The 12,964-nt window shown below is 44.8% G+C and overlaps 1 protein-coding gene across 2 annotated transcripts in view; it reads right to left on the bottom strand.

Moving 5' to 3' along the window:
• Nucleotides 1–12,964, bottom strand: part of MOSMO (modulator of smoothened) — a 34,583-nt gene that overhangs the window by 1,568 nt on the left and 20,051 nt on the right. The window contains exons 2-3 of one of the 2 annotated variants that reach the window (XR_011559852.1): nucleotides 7,306–7,518; nucleotides 2,081–3,518 (exon numbers count right to left, since the gene is read on the bottom strand). Coding sequence is in view for 1 of the 2 variants with exons in the window: in XM_070761190.1 (XP_070617291.1) it covers nucleotides 3,334–3,518; nucleotides 7,306–7,518 (398 nt within the window). In the remaining variant the exon portion in view is untranslated. Of the gene's footprint in view, nucleotides 1–1,767; nucleotides 3,519–7,305; nucleotides 7,519–12,964 lie in introns of those variants that run through there. The other variant, XM_070761190.1, reaches the window with a different exon arrangement.

Here is a 12,964-nt window from a genome sequence, read left to right as displayed (position 1 = left end):
GGACAGAGAGAAAAAAAGAAAGAGAAAGAGGGAGAGATAGAGAGGGAGAGAGAAAGGAAGAGGGAGAGATGGAAAGAGAGAGAGAGAGAGAGAAATGAGAAAATGATGGAGGGAAAGAACGAGGGAGAGGAAAATGAAACAAATGAGAGAAAAGGAAGTGGGAAGAGAGAAGTGGAGAGGAAGGAGGGAAGGAAGGAAGGAAGGAAGGAGAAATGGAGTTTGTTGATTTAAGTTTAAATTTACTTGTTAATAAAGAAGTATAAATTACTTTATTATTTAATTATTAATTACTTAATTACTTATTACTTCTTCTTTATTTTAAATATTGTATTTGTTCCCATTTTGTTTTTTTTACTTTAAATAAGGTATGTGCAGTGTGCATAGGGATTTGTTCATAGGGGTTTTTTTATAGTCGCCCCCTGTGTAAAAAGTTTGGGGACCCCTGAGCTCAGGGATCTCCAAAGTTGGCCACTTTCAGACCTGTGGACTTCAACTCCCAGAATCCCTCAGCTAGCCACCCTTGCAACTTTAACATGGGCCCCATTGTGAACTTCAAGTCCCCAGAATTCCACAGCCAGCATGGGAATTCTGGGAGTTGAAGTCCACAAATTTTAAAGCGGCCAACTTTGGAGACCCCTCACCTAGCTGATCCTATTGTGCGTCCTTGCCAGAAAGATGGGAAGAGAATTTTTAAAAAGACAGAGAGAGAATCGGAGTAAACCTCTTCTAAGGGGTGCTCGAAGGAGAGAATTCAGCACCGGATGCAAAGAGTAGGAAACAGCAATTTGTGCATTGAAGGGAGAGGGAAAGGATGAGGGCCTGGCCAGCCCATCTTCCAAAATTCTGAATGGGCAACCTGCAACAGATGATGTGCAACATTGAGGCTGTAGAACAGAGGTCTTCGAACATGGCAACTTTAAGTCTTGTGGACTTAAAACTCCCAGAATTCTCTAAACCAGCATAGGAATTCTGAGAGTTGGAATCCACAAGTCTTAAAATTGCCATGTTTGGGGTCTTAAAGTTGCCAAGTTTGGGGTCCACAATTTGCACCAATTTTGTGCAAACATCTGTTCAACGAATCCTAGTAACATCATGCCACGGCTCTGAAGCATACTAGCTTGTGCCTTTAAAAATGCAGCACGACAGGCAGATGTTTTTAATATCAAGACCCCAAGAGAAAAAGTGATCACTGCCCAACCGTGCAGCTAGTGTGGGCCATTGTCTTGCAACCGGTGTCTCGCCCACACCGTCTTTAGCAGCCTTTGAAATCTGCTCCAAAGGGAAGGGGTGGAACTGCCGACAGGAAAAACACAGGAAGACGGACGGCACAAAGGCTAAAAGTAGCACGAGGACTTCATTGCCATCCAACCAAAACAAGCAAAGACTCACATAGACACCACAAATGTACAAAAGGGGACGAGAGAGAGAAAAATATCCCAGCCATTTAAAAAAAAAACCAAAAATACCCCCTGCATTATCCAATGATCACCTTGTTCTTTTGGGGAATAACGACAGAAGAGTTAATACTTTCAAAGTGGGGGGTGGGGGGAGAGAAAAGAGCTTGGTCACTATTTGGGGTCAACTTTATTAGAGATGCTTGGGGCAGATTATCTGGACCAAACCCCATGATGATGTAAAGAATGAGACCTATAAAAGAGGAGAGGCTCCCACGACTGACACCGCTTAAGCCAGTGTTTCCCAACCTTGGCGGTTTGAAGATGGGTGGACTTCAACTCCCAGAATTCTGGGAGTTGAAGTCCGCCCATCTTCAAACCGCCAAGGTTGAGAAACACTGGCTTAAGAGATGTGTTAAATGGTTGGCTTGAATTTCCCATCACTGGGGTCAGAGCGTTCTAAACAAAAAAGAAAGACATGACCTCACCTCTGACTATGAAGACTCAAATCGAGGAGGAGGGGAAGCCGGAGGAAGAGGAGGAAGAATAGCAGAAGGAGAAGGAAGAGATCTTAGCTTAATTTAAAATTGCACCTAGAAAGACATGGAGTTGTTGGTACTTATCATAAAAACCTATCAAAAGCAAAGGCTGCTACAGCGAATGAGGTATACTGAAGACTTTCTCACCAATGCGCCTTAAAAGAAATGGCTTTCTTTCTTTCCTTCCTTCTTTCCGTTCTTTCTTTCCTTCCTTCTTTCTTTCTTTCCTTTCTTTCTTTCTTCTTTTTTTCTTTCTTTCTTTTATTTCCTTCCTTCTTTCCTTTCTTTCCTTCCTTCCTTCTTTCTTTCTTTTTTCTTTCTTTCCTTTCTTCCTTTCCCCCTCTTTCCTTTCCTTTCTCCTTTGCAAGCCCTAGTGTCGCACACCACAGTGTTTTTGCTTGTGTCGGCCGGCGCGTACACATATGTGCGTGTTTGTGTGTGAAGACACGTACACAGTAGACATTCGGCAAACTGCATCATACATATAAATACACACACGCACACGTACGCATGCACACCTACACACACACGCACACACATATAAATACATATGGAAGAATTTCTCGGCCCCACCGGGAGTCACCGGGGTGGGGGGGGAGTGTAGTAACCATGAGCGAACGAGACGGATCTTGGTAACAGGTTTCCCCAAAAATTGTCTTTTGATCTACCGGCTCCAGGCTGCAGCGAAGGTGAGGCTGATTATTTGTCTGCGGGGCGGGGTGGGTGGGTGGGTAACACAGGGGAGGGGGCAAGAGAGGGAAGGCTTGATGGCAAATGCTTCTTGCCTATCACAGAAGGAAGAGGCTAAACCGCGAAAGGTCGGGCGAGGCCCAGCCCCGCCCTTGGCAAACGCCCGTCCAATCAAAGTGCATAAATACTTTTGGAGACTTTCAATATTGTCAGATCGTTTCGAGAGGGTGGGTGGGTGTGTACAGTACGGTGACGCAGAAGGAGCCAAGGGGACGGGGACGGGGGTAGATAGGGGGGGGGGGAAAGGGGGGGGGATAATGTTGTAGTGTGCAGGGCGGGGGGAGAAAGGGGGCTTTTCTTCCACGCGAGGTCCAATCACAGTGCACACCCGACCACGTCCAGATGCTGACGAGATGAGTCGTGGTTGTTTGGTTTTGGTTATGGGGGAAAGACTCTCCGTAAAAAGGAATAATAATAATTATAATAATAATAATAATAATAACAACAGTTTTTCTTCTTGAAAAGAAATCCAAAGTGCATAGTGAGAACAGAAGAGACCTCCTCGCTTCCGGTAAGACTGCAACGGCGGCCCGGCCTTCGCATCTTCCTGCCGATGCGCCAGGCGACGTCCTAGTCTCCTTCGCGACCACACGGCCTTCCGCTCCCCAACTCTTTCCCCCCCCCCCAAAAAAATGGTACGGAGACGGCCGTCAGCCCGGTAAACACACTTTGCCAGCAAACAGAAGTCCCACTATCGTAAAGAAAATAGATAAAACGAACAGTACGTAAGACGAGCCCACCACGGTGTTGTTTGGAAGTTTGTACGGTTGGCCTCCTACTTCGTTGATGTAAAATCCTATGGGGAATATTAAGGCTGCCATACAGAAAAGGATCACTGGAGGAAGGGAGGAAAGAAGGAAGGAAGAAAGGAAGAAAGGAAGGAAAGGAGGAAAGAAGGAAGGGGGGGAGGGAGGGAGGGAAGGAAGATTTTATGAGAACGAGGGAGGGAGAAGGAGGAAGGAAGGAAGGAAGGAAGGAAGGAGGGAGGGAGGAAATAAGGTAGGAGGGAAAGGAGGGAGAAAGAAAGGAAGGTTTTGTGAGAACAAGGGAGGGAGGGAAGGAGGGAGGGAGGAAGGGAGGGAGGGAGGGAAGGAAGGAAGGAAGGAAGATTTTGTGAGAACAAGGGAGGGAAGGAAGAAGGAAGGAAGGAAGGAAGGAAGATTTTGTGAGAACAAGGGAGGGAAGGAAGAAGGAAGGAAGGAAGGAAGGAAGATTTTGTGAGAACAAGGGAGGGAAGGAAGAAGGAAGGAACAAGAAAGAAGGAGGGGGAGAGAAAGAGAGAGAGGGAGACAAAAAAATCAGATTAGCGGAAAATATTACATGATGGCTGAAAGTACAGGTAGTTCTCGACTTACAATCATTCATTCAGTGACCGTTTGAAGTTGCAATGGCAGTGGATTTAATAACAGTTTTTCGCACTTTCCACCACTGCAGAATCCTCCTGGTCGTGTGATCAAAATTCAGACGGTTGGCAACTGACTCGTACTTATGACGGGCCGCAGTGTCCTGGAGTCAGATGGTCCCCTTTTTACGACCTCCTGACCAGCAAAGTCAATGGGGAAGCCATTGGTTCATTTCACAAGCGTGTGACTAACTTCACAACTCCAGTGATCCACTTTAAAAATGCGGCAAGAAAGGTCGTAAAACGGAGCACTTCACAAATGTCTTGCTCAGCAACAGAAATTTGAGGGGTGAATTGCGGTTGTAAGTCGAGGACCCACCTGTACGTGTTTTTCAGCGTTTTCTTAAACAGTAACGGCCAATATTTTTCAACATTCCCAACTCGATGTCAGGACTTCAACTTGTCAGAACTGACTTGTTTAGTAACAGAAATCCTAGTCCCCGTTGTGGACATAGGCGGAGGACTATCTATATCTTCTGCTCACTGCCGATTACCAGCAGTTTGGCAGTTCAAATCTCACCAGGCTCCAGGGTGATTCGGCCTTCGATTTTTCCAAGGTGGGTAAAATGAGGACCCAAATTGTGGCGGGGGAAAGAGGCTGACTCTGAAAAGCACTGTGAAGCGGTATATAAGTCGAAGTGCTATTGCTATCCTTCCTTCCTTCCTTCCTCTTTCTCTCTCTCTTCCTTCCTTCTTTCCTCTTTCTTTCTTTCTTTTTTCTTTCTTTCTTCCTTTTTTCTTTTTCTTTCTCTCTCCCTTCCTTCTTTCCTTCCTCTTCCTTCCCTTCTTTTTCTTTCTCTCTCTCTTCTTTCTTTCTTTTTTCTTTTTCTTTCACTCTCTCTTCCTTCCTTCCTCTTCCTTCCTTTCTTTTTCTTTCTCTCTCTCTTCCTTCTTTCCTCTTTCTTTTTCTTTCTCTCTCTTCCTTCCTTATTTCCTCTTTCTTTTTCTTTTTTCTTTCTTTCTTCCTTTTTTCTTTTTCTTTCACTCTCTTCCTTCCTTCCTCTTCCTTCCTTTCTTTTTCTTTCTCTCTCTCTTCCTTCCTTCTTTCCTCTTTCTTTTTCTTTTTTCTTTCTTTCTTCCTTTTTTCTTTTTATTTCACTCTCCCTTCCTTCATTCCTTTCTTTTCCTTTCTCTCTCTCTTCCTTCCTTCCTCTTTCTTTCTTCTTTCTTCCTTTTTTCTTTTTCTTTCTTTCTCTCTCCCTTCCTTCCTCTTTCTCTCTCTCTCTTCCTTCCTCTTTCTTTCTTTCTTCTTTCTTTCTTCCTTTTTTCTTTCTCTCTCCCTTCCTTCTTTCCTTTTTCTTTCTTTCTTTCTTTCTTTCTTCCTTTTTTCTTTTTCTTTCACTCTCTCTTCCTTCCTTCCTTCTTTCCTTCCTCTTCCTTCCTTTCTTTTTCTTTCTCTCTCTCTTCCTTCCTTCTTCCCTCTTTCTTTCTTTCTTTTTTCTTTTTCTTTCACTCTCTCTTCCTTCCCTCCTTCCTTCCTTCCTTTCTCCCTCCCTTCTTTCATGGCAGCTTTTTGCACTATTTCTGGTATTTTTCAGCAGCTGGTGGCCTGGAAGACTCCTTTGTATCAGCAGCTAGCTAGGGGTCAGCGAAAACTCCAATCAGCTTGCCTTCCGGACCAGCAGCTGTGGAAGGTAAGCAGCCCGAACAAAGAAGAGGGGGGGGGGCATGGGGGTAGGGCCAGGGCTACTAAAAGAGGGGAAATGGGTGATTGGCAAAGGGAAGTTAGGGGTAGATAGGTGGAAATTCCAATAAATTTCCTACCTTTTCCTATGGGTAGGTGGCTAAGTGGGGTGGGCGGTCATGCGACTAAGTGGATGTGAGTGACATTGTTAGTACATGGTACGCAACCTACTTGGGTGTTGCCGTACAGTAAACTAACAATGTTAGTCTGTAGAATATAAAGACTGTATCTTTAAGGAAATATTACTGATTGGCCATAAGAGGGCGCCAGCACCGTTCCCTTTGGGGGGGGAGTTACTTTGTTAGAGATATCTTTGCCTGTGAGCTGTATTATTCTTGCTGTGTGTGGTTTGTAAACTATTAAGAGTTATATTATTGATTCTGTATATTTGTAAATAATAATATTGTTGTATATACATTGATACTAAGTCTGAGTCATCGATATACATTGATACTAAGTCTGGCTAACCCACATTTATTTATTTATTTATTTATTTATTTATTTATTTACTTACTTACTTACTTACTTACTTACTTACTTACTTACTTACTTACTTACTTACTTACTTACTTTTACTTACTTACTTACTTACTTATTAGATTTGTATGCCACCCCTCTCCGAAGACTCGGGGCGGCTAACAACAATAAAGAAAACAATGTAACAAATCTAATATTAAAAAATAATCTAAAAAACCCCAATTTAAGAGACCAATCATACAAACAAGCATACCATGTGTAAATTCTATAAGCCTAGGGGGAAGGGAAAAAATTTCAATTCCCGCATGCCTGACGACATAGGTGGGTTTTAAGGAGCTTGCGAAAGGCAAGGAGGGTGGGGGCAACTCTGATATCTGGGGGGAGCTGGTTCCACAGGGCCGGGGCCGTCACAGAGAAGGCTCTTCCCCTGGGTCCCGCCAAGCGGCATTGTTTAGTTGACGGGACCCGGAGAAGGCCCACTCTGTGGGACCTAACTGGTCGCTGGGATTCGTGCAGCAGAAGGTGGTCCCTGAGATAATCTGGTCCGGTGCCATGAAGGGCTTTATAGGTCATAACCAACACTTTGAATTGTGACCAGAAACTGATCGGCAACCAATGCAGATTGCGGAGTGTTGGAGTAACATGGGCATATTTGGGAAAGCCCATGGTTGCTCTCGCAGCTGCATTCTGCACGATCTGAAGTTTCCGAACACTTTTCAGAGGTAGCCCCATGTAGAGAGCGTTACAGTAGTTGAACCTCGAGGTGATGAGGGCGTGAGTGACTGTGAGCAGTGACTCCCGGTCCAGATAGGGCCGCAACTGGTGCACCAGGCCAACCTGGGCAAACGCCCCCCTCGCCACATTACCTACATCCACAACAACTCTGCTTAATGTATGCTGAAAGTTTCGAACCAAGACTTACTAACATACATCAAGTCGGCCATGCCCACCGAAGCGGTAGCGGGAAATCTTTGAAACCCGCCGTCGGACGGAGGCGCTGGTTTTCCCCAAACGCAACCTTCCCTCTTTGGCCTGCTGCGCGGAGAAACAGAGACTTACTTCCGGCGAAGGCTATCCAGCGGGCGTATTTCGTCGCTTCCCGTCGCCAGTGAGAAGCCACCAGCAAGCCACAGGTGACAGTCAGTGAAATGATCCCCATGATGATAAAAAACAACGTGGTGATCCACTCCGGAGGCAGCCGTGGAGGAATGCAGGTCCTGTCACGTCCATGGATGGTTTGACACTGTCGCACAAGGCCAACGGTGAGGGCACCTGAAACGACACACATGCGGGCGGACAGAGTTAGACGATGCGGGCGTTCATGAACAAGACGTTCGGGAAGCAGGTGACTTCCTAAATGCCTCTGCCTGCTTCAATTGGGCTTCCTCCATCTTCTGGACAGGGTGGATTCGATTTTAAATAAAATACCAAAAGAGGTTGATAAAATTGAACGGGTCCAAAGACGGGCGACACAAATGGTGGAAGGACTTAAGCATGAAATATCTCAAGACCTAAAATGGTCCCCTAACATCAAAAACATCATCAAAAAAGCACAACAAAGAATGTTCTTTCTGCGCCAGCTCAGGAAGCTCAAACTGCCCAAGGAGCTGCTGATACAGTTCTACAGAGGAATCATTGAGTCTGTCATCTGCACCTCTGTAACTGTCTGGTTTGGTGCTGCAACCCAACAGGACCGACACAGACTTCAGAGGAGAATCAGAACTGCAGAAAAAGCAATTGCTGCCAACCTGCCTTCCATTGAGGACCTGTATACTGCACGAGTCAAAAAGAGGGCGGGGAAAATATTTACTGACCCCTCACATCCTGGACACAAATTGTTTCAACTCCTACCCTCAAAACGTCGCTACAGAGCACTGCACACCAAGACAACTAGACACAAGAACAGTTTTTTTCCGAACGCCATCACTCTACTAAACAAATAATTCCCTCAACACTGTCAGACTTTCTAGTAAATCTACACTTCTATTCTACTAGTTTTTCTCATCATTCCTATCACCCATTTCCTCCCATGTTGACTGTATGACTGTAACTTGTTGCGTATATCCTAAGATTTTTATTAATATTGCTTCTTCATTGCTTATTTGACCCCTATGACAATCATTAAGTGTCGTACCCCATGATTCTTGATAAATGTATATTTTATTTTATGTACCCTGAGAGCATCTGCACCAAGACAAATTCCTTGTGTGTCCAATCACACTTGGCGAATAAAAATTCTATTCTATTCTATTCTATTCTATTCTAAACTGATCGGGAAAGACTTCATGAACTCAATCTGTATAGTCTGAAGCAGTGTTCCCCAACCTTGGCAACTTGAAGATATTTGGACTTCAACTCCTAGAATTCCACAGCCAGCGAATGCTGGCTGGGGAATTCTGGGAGTTGAAGTCCAGATATCTTCAAGTTGCCAAGGTTGGGGAACACTGGTCTGGAGGACAGAAGGGGAAAGGGGGGACATGATGGAAACATTTAAATAGGTCAAAGGCTTAAATGAGGTTCAGGAGGGAAGTGTTTTTAATAGGAAAGTGAAGACAAGAACAAGGGGGAACAAGGGGTTCGTAAGTGTGGAAAAGGGTCATCGGTCACTTTTCTCAATGCCGTCGCAACTTTGAACAGTTGCTAAATGAAGGGTTGTAAGGAGATTAGTCTGGAGGACAGAAGGAAAAGGGGGGACATGATCGAAACATTTAAATATATTAAAGGGTTAAATAAGGTCCAGGAGGGAAGTGTTTTTAATAGGAAAGTGAACACAAGAACAAGGGGACACAATCTGAAGTTAGTTGGGGGAAAGATCAAAAGCAACATGAGAAAATATTATTTTACTGAAAGAGTAGTAGATCCTTGGAACAAACTTCCAGCAGGCGTGGTTGGTAAATCCACAGTAACTGAATTTAAACATGCCTGGGATAAACATATATCCATTGTAAGATAAAATACAGGAAATAGTATAAGGGCAGACTAGATGGACCATGAGGTCTTTTTCTGCCGTCAGTCTTCTATGTTTCTATGTTTCATATGTAAGTCGAGGACTAGCCATAAGTGTGTTTCAATTTATACTTTTGGGGGGTGTTTGTGAGGGATTATGTAATTGGCTTCAACAGCCAAATATCCAAACATTGAGCCAGATGGCTGGTCAGGTCAGCTTAAGGACAAAGGATTTTTAGCTTAAGCCACTGAGCCTGAACTGGTCTCGCCTGAAGCAGTGGTAAGGTGTAGCCCTGGTGTTTGCGTATTAGTGGAGTGTGTAAATATTTAAATGCCTTGGAAAGAAAGAGAGAGGCTTCCCGGAATGACTCTGGAGTGGAAAGAGCGCTGAGCTTTCGGCTCTGAGGTTTCCCAGCAAGGAAACTATTTCAACTCCCCCAAAGCGAAGACACGGACACAACCACTGGCCGGGGTTTGCTTGGCAAGGAGCAAGTTGGGGTGAAGGCCAACAACTCCTTGAGGGCTCTGTTCTCCCGTGTCGGAGGAAAGGAGGACTTTTCTGACTCATCTCCACGGCCAGCTGGTTGAAATTGTCTCCTCTACTGGGCTGGTGCTGGGAACATCTGCTCAGTATAAGAACCCAAAGGAGATGGAGGAGAAGGGAGAGAGGAAGAGGAGGAGAAAAAGAGGAAGAAGAGGAATGAGGAGGGGGAGGAGGAGGAAGAGGAAGAGGAGGAAGAGGAGAAGAGGAAGGGGGAGAAGAGGAGAAAAAGAGGAAGAAGGAGAAGGGGGAGGAGGAGGAGGAAGAAGAGGAAGAGGAGGAAGAGGAGAAGAGGAGAAAAAGAGGAAGAAGGAGAAGGGGGAGGAGGAGGAGGAAGAGAGGAAGAATGAGAAGGGGGGAGGAGGAGGAAGAGGAGAAGAGGAAGGGGGAGGGGGAGGAGGAGGAGAAGAGGAAGGGGGAGATGAGGAGAAAAAGAGGAAAAAGAGGGGAGGAAGAGGAAGAGAAGAGGAAGGAGGAAGAGAAGAGAAGAGGAAGGAGGAGGGGAAGAGGAAGGGGGAGATGAGGAGAAAAAGAGGAAGAAGAGGAAGGAGGGGGGAGGAAGAGAAAGAGAAGAGGAAGAAGAGGAAAGAGGAAGAAGAGGAAGGAGGAGAGGAGGAGAAGAAAAAGAGGAAGGAGGAGAAGGAGAAGAGTAAGAAGAAGAATGAGGAGGGGGGAGGAGGAGGAGGAAGAGAAGAGGAAGGGGGAGAGGAGGAGAAAAAGAGGAAGAGGAGGAGGAGGAGGAAGAGGAGGAGAAGAGGAAGGGGAGATGAGGAGGAGAAAAAGAGGAAAAAGAGGAGAGAGGGGGGAGGAAGAGGAGGAGAAGAGGAAGGAGGAAGAAGAGGAAAGAGGAGGAGGGGGGAGGAGAAGAACGAGGAGAGGAAGGGGAAGAGGGGAGGAGGAGGGGAAGAGGAAGGGGAAGAGGAAAAAAGTAGGAAGAAGCAGAAGAGGAGGAAGGAGGAGGAGGAGAAAGATGAAGAGGAGGAAGAAGGGGAGGAAAAGGGGGAGAGGGGGAGGGGAAAAAGAGGAAGAAGAGGAGAAGAGGAAGGGGAAGAAGAGAAGAAAAAGAGGAAGAGGAGGAGGAAGAAGAAGGAAGAGGGGAAGAGGAGAAGGAGAAGAAAAAGAGGAGGAGGAAAAGGGAAGGAGGAGGAGGAAAAGAGGAGGAAGGAGGAGGAGGAGGCCTAATAAACAGGAAGGAAGAAGAGTCCTGAGAAAGCTGATAAAGGACCCACCTCCTTCACCTTGGAGACCTACCAACTGAGCTCATCTTCGGAGGGGTCATAGGGTTCCTTTGGCACTAATATACCGAAGGAGAGAATCAAAAGCTTTCAGGACTTTTCCCCCATTGCATCTCAGTCTAGTTTGCAACTACTAGTCCACCAATAACCTTCAGCCCAGGGATGCCAACCTCAGCCGCTTTAGCACCTGTGGACTGCAACTCCCAGAATTCCACGGCCAGCCATGCACAGTTAAAAGAGAACAACATAAGGTGGAAACTGAAGTTGAATTATGAACGAATGACAATTGTGTCATTGCTAAAAAGCACACGCTTTTCTTGAAACAGAAGAAGCAAACAAGGAAGAACCATAAATATTTATTTTGTTCCTAGACAGCGATAGATGTCAACACAACACTATAAAACAAAGTAGCCATAACAATCTAAACAACACAGCACAAATAAATACAAGCTAATATTATGAAATATTACAGCAAAGACGAGATTAAAAAGAGGTACATTTTCTTTCTCTGTGTGTGTGTCTCCCTCTCCACGCGTACACAAACACACCTCTATTACTGTGCTTCCCCGAAAAAAAGACATCCCCTGAAAATAAGCCCTCCTCCGAAAATAAACCCTTCCCCTAAAATAAGCCCTCCCCAAAAATATTTAACCACACGCGCAGCCGGTCCCTGCCATTTCCTGAGGTTTGGGTTAGAGAGACAGAGCCGAAAATCAGGTAAGATGGCAAGAGGATCTCCATGTACCCCAAAAATAATAAGACCTCCCCAAAAATAAGGCCAAGCACTTATTCCGGGGTTCAAAAATATAAGACAGGGTCTTATAGAAACATAGAAACATAGAAGACTGATGGCAGAAAAAGACCTCATGGTCCATCTAGTCTGCCCTTATACTATTTCCTGTATTTTATCTTACAATGGATATATGTTTATCCCAGGCATGTTTAAATTCAGTTACTGTGGATTTATCAACCACGTCTGCTGGAAGTTTGTTCCAAGGATCTACTACTCTTTCAGTGAAATAATATTTTCTCACGTTGCTTTTGATCTTTCCCCCGACTAACTTCAGATTGTGTCCCCTTGTTCTTGTGTTCACTTTCCTATTAAAAACACTTCTCTCCTGGACCTTATTTAACCCTTTGACATATTTAAATGTTTCGATCATGTCCCCTCTTTCCTTTCTGTCCTCCAGATTATACAGATTGAGTTCGTGAAGTCTTTCCTGATACGTTTTATGCTTAAGACCTTCCACCATTCTTGTAGCCCTTCTTTGGACCCGTTCAGTTTTGTCAATATCTTTTTGTAGGTGAGGTCTCCAGAACTGAACACAGTACTCCAAATGTGGTCTCACCAGCGCTCTATATAAGTGGATCACAATCTCCCTCTTCCTGCTTGTAATACCTCTAGCTATGCAGCCAAGCATCCTTATTTTGGGGAAAACATGGTAATAGAGATGCACATTCTTTTCTTTTAAAAAAAGAACCCTACTGTTGATCAAAAGCGAACAAAAACTATACTTTTTCAGAGAGAATTCACTTCCCTAGCCTCTTGTCTCAAATTAACCTACCAAACAGAATACAATTAGCAATTAGGTTCCAAGTTAATATACACATTTAAGGAAGCACATTAAAAGTTAAATTCAATGGAATTGAACACAGAGAGATAAAAAACACATACCCATTAACATTTTAAAAGCCCGATTCAGATTTTTTAACAAGTGAGGTTTTAAAATAAGATTCCTCTCCACGCTGCTTTTAATACAAGGGAACCCAAAGCTGTCTGGATGGTATGACGTCTTATTTGGTTTTGGGGTTTTTATTTACACCAAGGGTGCATCTTCAGAGCAAACAAGACCGGCAGCTACTGAAAGGAACTTTTGTGTAAGCTCCCTGGGAAAACACAATGGAGACTTTGTCCAGCCCTGACCTACCACAACAGAGGATCTGGTTCAAGCTGGAGGGTGTTTTTCACCCAGCGCAGAAAGTTTAATTAAATGCC

The sequence above is a fragment of the Erythrolamprus reginae genome, chromosome 9 (assembly GCF_031021105.1).
Source record: "Erythrolamprus reginae isolate rEryReg1 chromosome 9, rEryReg1.hap1, whole genome shotgun sequence".
In the NCBI taxonomy this organism is placed as follows: Eukaryota; Metazoa; Chordata; class Lepidosauria; order Squamata; family Dipsadidae; genus Erythrolamprus; species Erythrolamprus reginae.
The sequence above is the reverse complement of the archived record's forward strand: the minus strand, read 5'-3'. Positions and strand labels throughout refer to the sequence as shown.